The 16,837-nt window shown below is 42.9% G+C and overlaps 1 protein-coding gene across 1 annotated transcript in view; it reads left to right on the forward strand.

The window, feature by feature from the left end:
• Positions 1–486: 486 nt before the first annotated feature.
• RASSF3 (Ras association domain family member 3) overlaps positions 487–16,837 on the forward strand; it is a 53,403-nt gene continuing 37,052 nt past the window's right edge. The window contains exon 1 of the mRNA XM_084206135.1: positions 487–705. Within this exon, the coding sequence (XP_084062261.1) occupies positions 577–705 (129 nt within the window). The 5' untranslated portion in view covers positions 487–576. The remainder of the gene's footprint in view (positions 706–16,837) is intronic.

Raw genomic sequence — 16,837 nt, forward strand, 5'->3', positions numbered from 1 at the left:
TCCGTGTGCTGATGGTGGTGCGCGGGGCGGCCCCGGCCGGACACCGCGGCGGCTGCGGAACTGGAGGCTGTGACTGCTCAGCCGGAATTCATGGATCGCTGGAAGAACTGTAAGGGAAAAGCTCTCCCCAGTACTTTGCCGTCGGTCATTTAAAAAATGACTATTCTTACAGTGCATAGAAAAGTGAAATTGAGTAATTATTAGGGAAAGGTTTGGGAAGTTCTTACTTCATCAAGGCCCCCCTCAGCTGCCTCGCTGCTGTAATGAGTATGGAGGTGCGGAGGCGCCGGCACAAGACGGGGAGGGGGTGAAGCCGCGGCGGGGCCCGGGGCCGGGAAGGAGCCACCCGCGCCCCTCACCTGCTGCCCGGGCGGGCGGGGGCGGCGCTGCCCGGGAACTCGCGCGGCAGGAAGGGAGCGGAGCGAGGGCGGGAGCGGGGCCGCCGGAGCCGCGGCTCCTCCTCCCCGGACCCCGCGGGCTGGGCGAGGAGCGGCAGCGGCGGGGCCCCATGCGGCGGCCGGGACGGCGCTCTCCGCCGCCCGGCCCCAGCACCACCAGCAGCCCCCGCCGCCGCCGATGACCTGGACCAGCAGCATGAGCAGCGGGTACAGCAGCCTGGAGGAGGAAGAGTCCGAGGAGTTCTTCTTCACCGCGCGCACCTCCTTCTTCAGGAGGCCGCCGGGCAAGAGCCGCGCCGCCCCACAAGTGAGTGCCGTGCGCCGGGCAGGAGGGGCGGCTGCTGCCGGGCCGGGCCGGGCCGGCTCCCTCCGGCTCGGCCTCCACGTGTCCGCCGCCCCCTCCCCCACGGGGAAGGACCCGCCGAGCCGCCCGGGCGGCGGGACGGAGCGGGGCGGAGGCGGCCGGGAAGGGCTTCCCTCGGCAGGCTTCCAGCGGGGCTCCCGTGCGACCGGGCGGCGCTGGAGGGGCCCCCGCCGGCGTGCCCCTCTCGCCAGCCGGGCTGAGGGACCCCCGCTGCCCCAGGCAGGGATGTGACCAGACATCCCTGTTTGTGCGGTGAGTGTCCGCGCTGTCGGCCCCGCTGCCGCCGCTGTCTCCTCGCTCCTTCGGAGCTCATTCCGAGGTGAATGACAGCCTCTTCAGCTGGTTTGTTGGCAGCGAAAGGCCCTCTGAAGTGTTTAAGTGGCTTGGTTTAAGGATTCAGGCTTAGGCAAGTGGGGCTTTGAGGTGAAAAACTAATTAAGTAGAAAGCAAAAACTCCGAACCAACCCCTTGTGTGGGCAGCGTTGAACTTCAGTGGAGGACCTGTCCGACCCCGAGCACTCATTAAACCATATAGGGTAAACGTCACACTTTTTTAGCTAAGCAGTCTGTCCCCCCTCATTTCCCTCTTTCCAAAGTGCAGGATCTCATTGTAGAGATGGCTGGTGTCTTTGGAAACTATAGGCTAGCGAGCCTGTTTTGTTCATGCTACTTCTTCATCTGCTCCCACCAGCATCTGTGCCTTCTTTCTGTTCAGTGTCTGTTTCTTTCTACAAACTCTTAGTAGCTTTCCCCACTGCATTTCAGTGTTAGTATTACTGCCGCTGTAGGGACCTGGTTAAAAACTTGCTTTTGAAAGCCTGGCTATGCCAGCTGCCCTCTGGTCCGCCTGTGGCACTTGTTGAAAAACATCATTTGTTGCCCACAGCCATTCCTGTAGGCTGCGTTCTGCTGCAGAAAGCCAATCTTGGTTTCTGTTTCTCTGAGGTTATTTATGATTTGCTTAAACTGAAACCCTCTAGCTGCCCCTCAGGAAACTCCTGCTCCCGTTTGAGGAAGTGCAAGAGCTCTCTTGAACTTCAATTTCCTTTCCAAAGTCTGGCAGGGAGCCAGGGCACGCCCTCTTCCTACACCTGAGCTTGGGCACTTGGAGCAAATAGGTTGGGACCAGCTATGTATCAGGTCATGGCTGCTTCTCCAGGGTACTTCTCTTGACACCTCTCCTCAGTGTTTGTTTTTGTCTCATCCATTTTGAGTTTCAGCCTCCCACTAACCTCAGGTAATCTGTGGAAGCTGCCAAGTGCTGTTGGGTGTCCCTGAACTTCATCTGGTAACCTATTTGGCCAGCACTGGCTGCCACCTGGCCCTTAGAGAAGAGGATCCTGGTGTCACCCTACTGTGGGAATAGATACCTAACTGCTATCTACCTCAGTGTAGTTACTGTATCGTGACATCTGAGAGTGTCCATGGCTTAATTCAGATCCTAAACACGTACACATCTTTCTAATGCTATTGTATGAGTTGTGTTGCTAAATATTAGCTGTATAAGTAGTAAGTTGTGCAAATGTGTAAATTGTGTGTGGCGTTAACATTTCCAAGCAAGAGGGACTGGAAAAAACGCCAAAAACCACCCCCCCCCCTCCCCCCCATAACTAAAATTTTATATTCTACTCTAGTAATGCTTCCCAAGAGAATATTGCAGTGAGGTGTTGCAGGGTACCTATTTAAGCATGTATTTACTAGGCTGGAACAAATTCATCTGTATTGCTGACTCTGCAGCATCAGAAATACTCAGCTAGTATTTCTGGTCATAAAGTTACTACCAGTTGCTCTCATCTGATGATTTATAGAGACAAGAAAAAAAAAACCCCTCCAAACAATGCTGAATGCAGATTTCAACAGTCATGTGGCCAGTAAGAGTGAGTTTCCCCTTCCAGCAATAACAGTCATAATAAGCCTCTTTGTAGGGATGAGGATGTTACTTTTGGTTTGTATTTGAGGTTTAGTTAAAAAATGCATACTATGTCCCCTTGAGCAAAAAGAGGGGAGTTGATAGTTATTGTTTCTGTGTCTTTCTCAACTACACAAATATTAAGTTCTCCAGTGTGGGTTTCTCTTCTTGCAGAAGACCTTTAAGTGCTGGCAGTTAGTTTATCCTTCTGTCTTAGCTCCCTGTGCCTCCATTCTTGCGGGGAAGAAATGGTTTAGAGCATTTGGTTTGCAGCTGTGCCTACAGAAAAACTGAGAAAAACTCAGTACTAGTGTTTAGCCTTGTTATGTATGGATTTCCAAAGAGAAGAAAGGAAAAACAAAATTCACTTAGTTAAGTAGTGAATTTTTGTCTTCATCTAATTGGGCAAGGATGGGCTTAAATACATCAAATTCTGCAAATGAGACAGGATTAATAAAATGGCTGCAGTTCTGGTGTAAAAATTTTGTGATAGTACCTTTGGTCTTTGCTTAGGATCTGTTGAGTGATTAACGATTTAGACAACTCTTCCCATTTCTATACCACTTTTAAAAGAAAATTGCAGCATAAAACCATTGCAGTGTATAATAGGCAGGATGGTGTTTTAGGGTTCAGCAGTAGTCCCCAAGTTATTTCTTAAGCAGGAAACACTTCAGTCTGAGGGCAGTAGGAATAAAAATGCATGTTGCCTTTTGCTGTCTTATTGCTCCTGAAAGTTTAGCTTTATTTAAGGTTTCTTATCAACTGCGTCTCTTGTAAAATTTGAATGTCAGAGACTAGATTAAGCTCAGTGTGGCCCTGTTTAATGTTTGCAATGAGTCATTTAATAAATGGAAAAAGGCAGAACTGTAAATATTTTTGTCCTGCCAGTCTGACTACTCAGGTGAGATAAAGTTATCCGTATACTTAGGCTTTTGCAAGATCAGACCAATGCTTTTGTATGATCAGTTTGGAAATTGTCCATTCCCTGTAGAGAAAATACCAAAATAAGATGTTTGGCAAACTTTTGAAAACTGACCCCTTTCTCTCCCTGTTTCCTCCCACCCACCCCCATCCTTCAGGAAAATTGAAAACAGTCATGCCTGCTGCTGCAAGCCCCACCATATGCTGGAGGGATGTGCATCTTCCTGTGTATGTTTTCTGCACTTTCCTTCCACATGCCAGTTCTCTGAATTATCTGAATTATCCCACTTTGAGCAGGGTCGATGTAAATCCTTGCAATTGTTTCCTTTCTCATGGGTCTCAATGGACAGTGGCCTTTCAAGCATTGTAGGTGGCTAGTTCCAAGCCATGCTGGGCTCACATTTTCTGTCTGGATGACTGCAAAAACCTGAGGACATCCCTGTACTTGGTTCTGCCTGCTCTATGTTTGAGGGCCCCCTCCACTGTAACTAGAAGGGTTTGAAACATGAGAAGAGGCTGTAGACAAGCTCTCTCTCTGCCCTTATGTGTGAGGAATCTGTGAGACAGGACATCACTGTACTTTGGAAATCCTTGCTTTGGAAGCTGGCAGTGCTGTGGTGGTCGTGGATCCCAGCTAAAAGAGGGCCATTCCTGCAGGTTCTGTTCAGCATCTGAATTGTGAATACTTTGCACACAAAATGTGAGAGAGTTTTGGTTGATGTCTCATGCAAAATGGCTTGGAAATAGGAAGTTTGACACTTGGATGCTACTTTGTTCTTTGGAGTCAAAACACAAAGTGCTGCTGTGTGCTCTGTTTTTCTATCATTTCATACTAAAAGTTTTTGCAAGAAAAATGCAGTCTCTTCTGTTGGCAGTTTCCAAAAATGCACGTGTTCCTTTTGCACCCAAGAATGTCCCCATTGCCTCACTGTCAACACTGGTCCTTCCCTGTCTCCTGTCTGGGGTCTGATTTCTCCCTCTCTCTTCCCCTTACTAGTCTTGGTCATCACAGCTTCCAGACCCGCCAAGTTCCTTCCCCTGCACTCTCACCTAGTGCACCCTGCCATGGCATTGGTTTTGTGGCTCTCTTTTCTGCATGTCAGTGGGATTTGCAACTGTGCTAATGGTGGTGGGAAAGGAAATTCATAGAAAAGCTGGAAATGGGAAGCAGATAGGTAAGAGCAGAGGAGGTGTAAAGGGAAGGGCAAAAGGCAGAGGGTGACAGTCTCATCCCTAGCTAGTCCTGACAAGGTAATCAACTATCTCTCATTTCACTGTTAGAGAAGGAGATTTGAAGGGAAAGGTGTAGCAAATTTTTTTTTTTTTAATGGGTGAGCTGGTGAAAATGGGAAGAAGTAGGACAAACTTCTGGGCACAGATACCTTTTTTTTGGTTTCTTCTTCATGAATTTGCTCGGTAGGTTGAGGCATGTAATTGAGAGGAAGAGAGATAATAAAAACACCCATTTGAATTGGGAAGAAAAGTTTCTAGTAGTAAAACGCAATTTGTAGCTGCTCAAGCCTAGTGAGGAGGTCTTTGTGTTACCAGTGTCCGTTATTAATGTTTCACGTTGTTTGGCCATTGCGACTCTTCCTGGGTTTCCTTTTAGTAACATTCCCCAGGGAAAACGGCTCTACTGACTACCAGAAAAAATGAGGTTTCTAATTATAGGGGGCTTGCTTTGGAGCCAAAAAGTTTAGGTTTGTGTTTGACATGTAGTCGTGAAACTTACTTTAAAAAATGCAACTAAAAATATCCAGTAATATTTTGTTGGGTTTTTTTTAAAAATACATTTGGCAGTCAGTGAATATTATGGGATAAACATTGTCGCAACTGAAATACTTGAAAGTTAAGGGCTGAAGGAATGAGGAGGGTAGAGATTGTGTCTATTTTAAGCCCACATCACTGTGATGGTAAACTAGAGGTCGTTATTTTGTGCTTTTGCCTCACTCTTCTCTCGGAGGATTTGATGTGGCATGTGTGCGTCAGTAACTTGGAGGGGCTTGATGGCCATTTTGTGGTGAACTCTGAGTCCCCTGTGGGTGTCTGACAGCCTCTGGAGGTGAGATGAGAGTTATGCTCTGAGCAGAGGGTGCTGATTGCTGTACGCTCGTTTATCAGCACAGCTGGTTCTTGGAATCATCAGTTTAAATTTTGAGGACTTAACTATATGAAATAGTAACTACTAGTGCACACAAAAATGTAAGAAACAGGTTTAGGAGAGATGGATTAACATATTGTCCTAGTCAGAGTTCAAGTCACTAAAACATGTGATGGGTGCTGTTAGATTCAGCAGTTTAAGGGTCACGAGTGCAGCACCAGCAGCAGGTAGTATTCAGACTAGATGAGTAACTCTTAACATTTCCACTGGTTTCTTTAGTCTATTGTATTAATACTATATAAAGTGAATCTCAGGCACTTCTCTATAAACTTTGGGAGCACAAACAATGTATTATTATCTTTTTAATTGACATTTATTTAAATACCACCAGAGAAACACTGATTATTTATTTTTCATTTTGTTGGAGAAAAAAAGGCTTTGATTCACTTATCAGAATCTTGGGGTATAGTAGCTAGGCTTCACATTAGTTAGATCAGAAGCACTTAATAAGTGTAGGTATTTTGTGAACTCAGTGATGTAATTGAATTGGGATAAATGTGAAGGTTTAAGTGTAAATCAGAAGGGTAGAGCTGTGGAATTTTGCTGAAGTCAAAAAGTATTGGGCACCTATAACTTTATGGTCCAAAATTTTTAGACTTAGGCTTCTTCAGACACATGTCAACAGACATGCAGACACAAGGAGTTTTCTTTTAACTGAAGAGTCTGGTGAATCCAGGAAAGTGCTCTGCAGAGCAGCAGAGCTCAAGGTCATTTGAATACACTGAAGAGATTAAAAAAAACCAATAAAAAGTTACTTAATGAGAAAATTTGATACCTCCTTTTCACTATCTGTTATTTCAGCTGTAGATCAGTGTGTAAGAATAATATCAGAATGACCATTTTGGAAGAGGATCTTGCTGATTAACATCTAGCTATGGCCATAGCAAAATTATGAAGAAAAACTGAAGTAGAAACTGATGATACAGTTTGTCTCTTCTGTAAAAAGTCAGTGGCACCAGTGCTGAATTAACAGTTGTAAACACTACTGGCTCATGGTTTGGGTGCAGAGGGTCAAAGTGAGTCATCACAGGCTGTCAGCTGACCTCTCATGGAGTACTGCAGGGCTGCATCCTCAGCCCAGAGCTTGTCCACATCTTCATTAATGACTTGGACGCAGGACTGAAAGGAATACGAAGTAAACTTGCTGATGACACTAAATTGAGAGGAGCTGTTGAGTCCCTGAAAGGCAGAGAGACATTGATAAATTAGAGAGATGGGCAATCATCAGCTGTATGAAGTTTAACAAGGACAAGTGACATATTCTGTCCTTGGGATGGGGCAACCCTGGATGTATGGACTGACTGGGGAATGAGAGGCTGGAAGGCAGCCCTGTGGAAAGGGACCTGGGGGTCCTGGTCAAGGGAAAGTTGAACCTGAGTCAGCAGTGCCCTGGCAGCCAGGAGGGCCCAGAGTGTCCTGGGGTGCATCAGGCACAGCATGGCCAGCTGGGCAAGGCAGCGGGGGATTGTCCCACTCTGCTCTGCACTGGGGCAGCCTCACCTTGAGTGCCCTGTGTGGTCTTGGGCAATGTAAGGAAGATACTGCCCAAAACTGGGAGGAATTGGCACGGTGTAAGGAAGATATGACGCTATTGGGAAGTGTCCAAAGGGAGGCAGTGAAGGTGTTGAAGGGTCTTGAGGGGAAGCTGTATGAGAAGGGCCTGAGGTCACTTGGTATGTTCAACCTGGAGAACAGGAGAATAAGGGGAGAGCTCATTGCCATCTCCAACTTCCTCTTGAGGGGAAATGGAGGGGCTGGTCTTTCCACTCTTGTAACAGTGAGTGTAACTCAAAGGTATGTATGGCCTGAAAGTGTGTCGGGGGAGGCTCAGGCTATGTATCAGTAAAAGGTTCTTTACCCAGAGGGTGATCAGGCCCAGGAGCAGGCTCCCCAGCCTGAGTTCAAGAAACATTTCGACAATGCTCTCAGGCACACAGTGTGATTCTTTGGGTGCCCTATGTAGGGTCAAGAGTTGGACTTTGGTGATCCTTGTGGGTCCCTTTCAACTGATGATATTCTGTGATTCTAAATAAACTGAGTAACAGAGAGTTTTGGATTAAGTGGTCTGTATGTAATGTATCATTTTGCCTGTGACACTATATTAGTGAGTCAAGACAAGCAATGTGTATATATATATACACACACACACACAAAATATTTAGATTTATCTATATAAATTTGACACATGCACGTATGGATTTGTGCCTTTTGAGACCAACATTCAGGAAAGGTCTTAAAACCAGCTGTCCCACAGATGGTGGAGGTGTACCCTGATGGGACTGAAGCTAGCCCAGCGTAGTGTCATGCCCCTGGTTTCAGTGCAGCACTTACCTGACTACTGCATTGACAGGCTTTTGTATGGGTTCAGGTGCCTGTGTCAAAGCCCGCACGTTTCTGTAGACAGGTATGAATTGACTTGGGGGAGTAATTGCTGCTTTCCTTTTGGCGTGCTTGCTGTTCTGTGAGGTTGATGAAATACTGTGGACAGTTTTGAGGAGAGTGCTTCCTATGCAGACGTGTATTTGGCTATGCTAAGTAGCCACATGTGATTTATGTAGCAATTAAGAATGCTTTCTAGTTACTCATCTGTGTGTGTGCTGGAGAGGAATTTGTGTTTCTGTATGCAGAGGAATCTATGCTGGGCTGAAAATAATAGTAAAAGCAGCAGTGGTTCATCTGCCTCTGAGGATGCATCTAACGCTGATGTTGGATATGTAGGAGTACTTGGTGTGTCAGTTGCCAGCTTCTCTGTCTCACTCTACCCACTCAGTAATTGTGGAAAATGCTGTTTGCTTGTGTGTTTCTTTTATAAATTACATAAAATAATATACTAGGGGCAAATTACAAAGGCAGTTGTCTCTAATCTTTTATAGATATCCCTGTTGTCCCTAATTAGGACTGGGATCTGTCTCCTCACTGATCCAAGGTGTGGTCAAGTGCATGGATGCACAGTTTAACCATGCTATAGTTTTCCTCATAGTGCACAGTCCTTATGTCCACAATCAGTACAGTCTCTCTAAAGCCTGGTAATAATAAAAACTGAATATCAAGTTCTTCTCTGACTGAACATGATAGTTTGCCAAATATTTAACTGCTTAATTTTATTTCTGCTGAAGCAGGAATCCCATGTTTTGACTTGTCCCCCTTGAAGTAAAGTTTGTAATAGAACAAATTTGTTAATACTTCACGAGTAGTTTAACACCTTTATTGATGGCTAATAACTTCTGTTGTAGAGGCTTCCTCTCAGTGACTTCTTATGTACGTTGTGCCTAGGTCACACTAGCCTGTAAACTGGAAAGGGTTTAGTTCAGATGTTTCATTTAGAGCATTATTTTTCTCTTTGAGGGTTCCTCTTTCCTGAAGAATTTGATGCCTCAAGATCAAAGCCTGCTCGTCTTGCTGTTCAGTCCACTAGGAACTTGATTTGGTGTGTTCTACTTAGATACATAAGCTGAAATTGTGGAAGTCTTTTCGTTCAGAGCCGCTCATCTAATTGTAAAATATTCTCATAGCTCATATGAGAAGCACCTGGTAAAGCCATATAAACTCCAGCAACTGCACTAGGGATTTCAGCATGACCCACTGTGATTGTGTGTACAGAAATTGGCAAATTCTTTGGCACTGCCTGAAGGATTAGGAATTTGGTGGTTGTGTATTGCATAATGGGAGAATTGGTCTGCATTGTTTCTCCTCATGTTTCAAATGAGTAAGTTCAAGAATCAGTATTATTGAGATTAGCATAAGAGTCAGTGCAAATTTTTAAAACAGATGCAATCTGAACTACTGTATTCCAATTTTTTATTATATTATTGAAGTGTGGAAAGGTTATGTAATATAGGCATAGACAGCTATCTTATGTTACCATTTATGATAAAACATGTGAAAAAAACCTAACCTTGTTTTTTTGATCTTTGATTGGCTTGCAAGTAGTAGAAAAGCTGATGTGTGGCAGGTGACCTAGGCTGTGCCTAAAATGCACAGCAGGTACATGCTGTAGCCAGCTGCAGGAACTGATCCCCCAGCTTTCCAGACTGGTGACTTAAAGAATAGTCAGCCCCTTTTTTGTTACCATGCATGTGTGTTTAACTTTGAAAAGCAGTGGAGAGCGAGGGTTTCTGCAGAAGGGTTTCTTGATTTGTCAGGCTAGGCTGTTGAGCCCAAGTGTTGAAGACCAAGGAACAGAAATATGAGCAGGAGGAAAGTTTGTTTTAATCCTGTCATACATACAGGCTCCCATTTCCATCATCAGGAGTACTTTGATACAGAAATTAGACCCACATGAAGGCTGTGATATAGCCAGGGGTAAATGCTGCTATAAGGGGATGCTCCTGAAAACTGCTAAAATAAATCCCTAACTCCCATGTGGCATGGACTTGGCAGCTGAAAGCTAGAAATAGGTGTAACTTTTATATCTGATAGGGAAGGACGAGGAGAAGGAAGGAATCTTTGTGTACAAGACTTGCTCCATCTCTTGAAGGATAATATGAGCACTTATCAACTGCTGAAAGCAAACTGGAGTAAATTATCCTGCATACATGTGAGGCATGGTAAAAGTCATTTGAGATGGGCAGTTGATTTGTGACTCTTGTCTTTTAGGAGCTCTGTTGGAAAGAAGGAAGAGAAAGTATTCTGTCTGTCCTGCTGTAAGTGCAGTTTGAAAAATTGCCTGTTCATATTTCTGCATGTAGGATCAATGTCTTATGTCCTGTGGAAAAATACACAGCTTAAGCAAAAATTCATGCTTGAGGCAGTTGCTCCATTAGGTACCCACATACAAGTGCTGGCAGTGTAAGAACAGCAGAGTCAGGGGAACATTAGTTGTGCAGGCAACCTGATGCAAGCAGTAACCAGACTCCCATGTAATCTGTACAAGAGAAATCTGCTTTATTAAGGGAAACTTGATCTTTCATTAAAGAAATCTTCTAGTCATGGTTGTCACAGCTTTCATGGAGCCTAACTTAGCACAGTGTTACTTTTCTACTGCACTGTCTACATAAATTTATAATTCTAAAGTCTGATTTTCTGTATTTAGAAGTTTATCCAAATCTTTGAGTTAATTTTGATGTAAAATCTAAAATTAGGGAGAGTTTGCAGTTTTTGCATGAGTTAGCAGGTCAGCTTAAGATGAACTGGGAGTATTTAACTTGACATTCAGGGATCCTTTATTTGTTGAATTAATAGAACACCTTCTTCCCCTTCCAAGAATATGGGATATGAAGTGATAACTAATGTCAGGAGCCTTAATCAATTATTTCTGTAATGAAAATAATTTAGAGAGCCTGCTTTAAGGGAGCCTAATAAGGAGATCTCAGGATCTAAGTAAATGGTTTCACAATAGCTAGTTAAGATAGTCTTATGGAGTGGGGCTGTTGTAGAGTTCAAAGACTGAAATGTCTTTTGTTGTATTTGTTAATATAATTTAGTTATTTAGTTAGGTAATATATTTTAGTTATTTTAGGAACTGACTCTTAAAATACTGAATTACTTTTAGTTACCTTTTAGTCACTGTAGTGGTAAGAGACTACTGCATATGCATGTGAATGTCAGAGGAGACAGCAAAGCTTCTGGACATCAGTCAGATAAACCTCTGAATCAGATAATCACATTATTCTAAATTTCATTTTTCTATTCTCATTGAATATAAAGTTGAATTAATTTATGTGATTGATTCTTAAGTTTTTTCTTTGAGCTCTATGACTAAGTAAAAAATTCTTCCTGAACAATTTCCTACACTCTCCCCTGCTCCCCCTTATTTTTTCTTCAAGGTCCTAGCCAAGCAAGAGCTTGTTTTATTCTTTGGGTGCTAATTACTTTCCCTTCTTCTTTAAGTCTGAGACTGACTCACACTGCTGTTGCTTATAACAATTATAACAAGAATTGCTGATAAATCTAAATACTTTCTTTAAACATTCTCCGTATCAACTGCATAGTATTGTGTTGGGGTCTGATTTGGGCTTCATGGGAACAAGTTTGTTTTCATAGAAATTGAAAAATGGTATTAGTGTTCAGCTGACCATGTGATCTATTACTCTGAACTTTTGGTCCCTGGCTTGCCTAGGAGGTATTTTTACTGCTTTAAAAATGTTAGCAAAACAAAATTCAGCTAACTAAAACCACCATGTTTTAATTAAAGTATGTTAAAGAAAATATCTTCTATAAAAGTTTTAATTCTGAGCTGTAAAGGACAACTTTTTTCTCAAGTGAATGTTCAGTAGTCTGTGTTGTCAAAGAGTCTGATAATTGGGAGAATGTTCTTATTGCTAACTCAAACCTGTGAGCAACAGGACTTCATTAAGCAGATTTAACTGGGTTTCTGGCTTTTTGTTCCTCTGGTCAGAATTCTTGTTCTGTAAAATGAAGCAGACAGTTCCTGTGCTTAGTATGGTGAGGTTTTTGTATTCTGGATTAGGCTGGGTGCCAATGAGCCAGCCACTGTCTACCCTTCACAGTGTAGACAGTTTTTATATCTTAGACCTGATCACAGCCTGTGTAACATTATCCCAAATAATTGCCAAGTATTTAGGCAAGGTGGAGAACCAGTGATGCTTTGTAAATCAGAGTGGCTCTGTTGCTTGCAAGGCATGTTCTACCAGGGTTTGTCTTTTGGTTTGCTAAACCATCAGGCACTTGTGATTGTCTTGATACTGTGATAGGAGGTTTGTTATAAAATACAGAGGTAATTCCTGATATATACCTTTTTCAAGTTCTGAATAAGAATGGAATTGTTTCTAAAACCCTAAAGAAATGTTCAGCTATCAGGAGATCAAGTAAGTTGGTTTGAAACATGGCAGGCTGTGTAATGCAAATTTGTTTGACTTCTTTATGATCACCAAATCACAGTGAGGTTCCTGGGAGTTTAATTCTGTGTTTTGTCATCAGAAAGCTGCTTTGTGCTCACCTGTGCCTGAGATTTACTTGTGAAGGGTGTTTTCAGGCAGCAAGGTTATTGGCAGCACCCTCTTGGTGCTTTGGCTCACTCCTCTTGGGTGTCCTTGGTTTTCCAGTTGCTGTTAATGCTGTTCCCCACTGGTGGCAGTGGGCGTGGGAGCTTTTGGGAGGAGTCTTATACCTGCTGAGCCCAATCCTGTGGAAGAATGATTTTTTGTTTTTCTCGTACTATGCTCCCCTGGAAGGAGTCATCCCACTTGCAAGGAGACCTTTAGGCACTCTTACAGGTGAAATCTCTGCTTTGATGGTGATAGCAGTTGGCGATTCGAATATCCAAACTGTTGTTCCATTGTTCCACATGTTCCTGTGACTGAGGGGTGATAAGATATACCTTAATACAAATCTTGGAGGATTTAAATAACTTCTAGGTTATTCCAGTAGAACAGAAGTTATATTTTTAGAAATATCTTTCTAAAGATCTTCTGTGTTTGTCCAGTCATGGACAAGAGTGATTAATAGTTATATCGGCTTTGTTTTACGGCAAGAGTTTGTGGGTTTGTCTACACTGACAGCTGCTTTTGAATTTATGTGAATGTGTTCACATGTTGGGAAGCTTATCTCAGGATGGGGGAACATGACTGTTTATATTGTGCTAAAAGGCTGATATGTGAAGTGAAACATCAAAGTAGTTTCTAATGCTCTGAAGTTTAAAACTCACAGTTAATTTAATTAAAAAATAATTAAAGGCATGTCTTTCCCCACCCCTGAATGCAGACCCCAAATATTCTTCAAAGCATATTTGATTTTAATGATTTGGTGATTTCCTCCCCAAGGCATTTTTAACTTGTCACTGGCATATAAAGATGTAGCTTTGAGTTGCAATGATAATAGATTATTACTGCAGTAGGTGTTTGCCTCCTAAGACAGTAAAATGACATGTTTTGTAGAAATAGCCTCATATTAAAAAAAAAATCCTTAACAGAGTGATTTTTCCTCTAGCAGTCTAAGTTCATGATACACTTCTTTTTTTAGTGATTTATAGCTTGAACTAGCTCCTGAAGCAGCTTGGTTAAGTGCATGGTATGGAATGCTAGCATGCCACCCTTGTTTCTTCACTTTTTTCTTGTTTTGTCTCCTCCCCCTTGAATTCTAATGAAGAGTCCTGTTTTAAAATGAGTTTAAAATCAGCCTTTATGGTCAATGCTGGAAAATACCATGTATTATGCAATACAGATATACTGCACTAAGTAGTTGTAAAGATGTTTTGTGGAGGATGTAGGATTGGAGCTCCATGCTACCTGTTTGTATGTAACAAGTAGTAACCTGTATGTTTTCATCTTCAGAGATCTGTCTGGAAGATAGAGTGGGGAAAAACCACCTTTCAGAAGGCATTTAACATTTGGTAGTAATTGTGTCAGAAACAAAAGGCAGCAGAGATGAGTATTTTTTACTATAAGATTAGTAAAACTAACATTGGTATTTCTTTCTGTTGTGGGTATGGGCATTACAGTGCACTAAGGGCAGTGTCTCAGTCTTGTCACCCCAAGACAGGCAATCATTAGAAATGTGGTGCCACTCCCTGGATATGGGAAGGAACTGTGTTTTTTAGGTACTTGCAGAGATCCTTTCTCATTCTGCACACACTCCTGAGTAATGTGCTCTGGGAGACCCTGCTTGAATGGGGAGGTTGGGCTGGTTAGTCTCCAGTGGTCCCTTCCAACATTACCCGTTCTGTGATTCTTCCCTGTCTCCTTGCTCTGTGTTTCCAAAGGAACCTCGATACTGCCCTTCCAGAGAAATCCAGGCTTTATTCTGAACAGACAGGTGAAAAAGTCTGAAATATGGTGGGGATGCCATGCTGAAACTGAGCTGGAATTGGATCCCATTCTCTTTCAGATGTGTAACACCAGAACACAACTTTCCTGGTCAGCGCTTGCTCTGTTCCCTCTTTGTTCTTGTGCTTTCTGTGCATTTCCATGGCTGCATGCTCACGAAGGAGATCTTTTAACCTGCAGTAGCAATTGGATTGCTAATCTGCACAGGTTGTTGGTAAATAGGTTGGTGGGGTTTTCTTGGGTTCATAACTTCATCATACTTCACTTTTGGTGAAGCAAAACATCTTGGTGAAAGCACAATAAACTAAATGTTAAAGGTAAATTGTTTTAAGATGTAAAAGGTCAAAACAAAAGGCCTGGTGGAACTCACAGCACTCAGTTTTTTCGGGTGTTTTGTAGAAGGGGTGTGCCAAGTACTGCCAGGTTTCCAGTCTCCTAGATTTATCCCATGAACCACTGGGAACAAGTGATATCTCACAAGGCAAAACACAAATGGATCATCTCAGAGCAGTTAATCCTACCTCTGTTGTTCATGCCCTGTCATATCTCAGCCACACGCCTGCAAGGTGGATGCTGCAGGTTGAAGGCTGTTTCAGTGTGGCTGCCATTGCTTGAGCAGAGGGTGTGGTTCCACTGAAGCTTCAGTTTAATTAAGGTAGGTTTTTGTTCAGATGTCTTCCTTCAATCAGATCTCTCTGTGGTTGCAAGAGAAACAACTCTGGTGCTAGAGCGGATGGAGGAATGTGCAGATGAGGAAACTGACTGAGAGGGTGGGACCACAAGAGGCTGTGCTTAGCTGGTGTAGCTGCGCTTTGGGAGGGAAAGCCCCCGCTGATGGCGCAGTGAAGATGTGCCTTAGAGTGTTTGGACAGATTTCTTAACTTGGTAGACATGATACAGGTAGGCAGAAGGTGAAGAAGTCTGGACATTTTGGTTTTGTGTGGTTTTGGTTTGGCTTTTTTTTTTTTTTTTGTGTTTGTTTTTATTCATTTAATGAATAATGGTTCTGAAAGGAAGAAAGCAGTAGTACTTCTTGAATGGGAAATATGGTTTATGCTTTGGTATCTGACAGAAAGTAATGCAGCAAATAGGATTGCATTGTAAACCTTGGATTTACTTGCAGGTTCTTGATTTTCAAAATTCATGCATTTGTGTATTTCTAGCTCTTTGTATTTTCTGTGGCTTTAGAATCCTCCCTCTATTTAGAGCCCTGTAACAGGTTTAGCAGGCTGGCCCATCCATTTAGAGAATAAAGTTAAGGGCACTATTTTAAACATACTGAAATGTATTTTGAATGTTATGCCATACCAAAAGGTAGCTGCACTCTTTCCTGTGCCTTGACCATCTTCAATCTCCAACTGTTATAACATCTTTCCACTGCGAGTATGAGCCTGTTGATGGCAACTGGATGTTAGTCTTTTGCTTGTTGCCTTGCTTGCCAGTTTTGAGAGAAGGTTGGAAGGAATTTATTAATGTTTGACAAATGTATCCTCAGTATCTATTTTCATGCCACTTCATAAAAAGTTTCACTGCTGAAACTGTCTGCCTGTGGTAATGATTGCTGTAATCAACCTTATGCCATGATTTCGTTTTGTTGGTTTGGGCTTTACTGGTTATGGTATGAACTGCACTTACTGCTGTTTTTCCCAAGTGTAAATATGGGCAGCTTTTTGGATGCAACTGCTTGAGAGGAAGTAAGTTCCTTTTGCTGAATAGAAGACAGAAGAATATAGGTGAAGAAACTGCAGCAAGGGAGGAGGCAGCTGCTCTTGGCAGGAGATCTTGCTCTGCCAGTGGATCACTGGAAGAAGAGAAGGCAGGCCTGCACGCTCCTTCTGCCTTTCTTTAATCACAGCATGGGGACATTTGAGCATCTTGACTTCTGACTGTTTAATAATTTTATTTGCTAGTTTTAAAGAGGGAGAACATTACCTGATTAGCATCTGGACAAACTGGAAGGCCACATCATGATTCTTTTTTTCTCTTTTTTTTTCCCTTCCTTTTTCCTTCTGCCCCACAAAACTGAAAATAACAAATAGGACAGAGCTCAGATGAATAAGGCGCTAGTGTTGTCAGGAATGTGGTAGATAGCAGAGCTGTGTATGCTATTCATGTAAGGAAAGTATGAAGTTTAAAAAGTACATAAAATCATACCTCATTACTTGGCAGATTAGATCTGTTTTTTTACCTTGGTTGTTTTTATTGTACGAGACACAAGGTGTTCCCTCCCTTCCTTGTTCTCTTAGATCTTTCTTTTACGGATGTGTGAATCTGCTTCAGGTATTTTGTTAAAACAAGGAACAAGTATGGACGGCTACTAGGAGACTGGAGGGCACCAGCAGGAGCAGAAGGACCAAAACC

This window comes from Fringilla coelebs, assembly GCF_963513975.1.
Source record: "Fringilla coelebs genome assembly, chromosome: 5".
Classification (NCBI taxonomy): domain Eukaryota; kingdom Metazoa; phylum Chordata; class Aves; order Passeriformes; family Fringillidae; genus Fringilla; species Fringilla coelebs.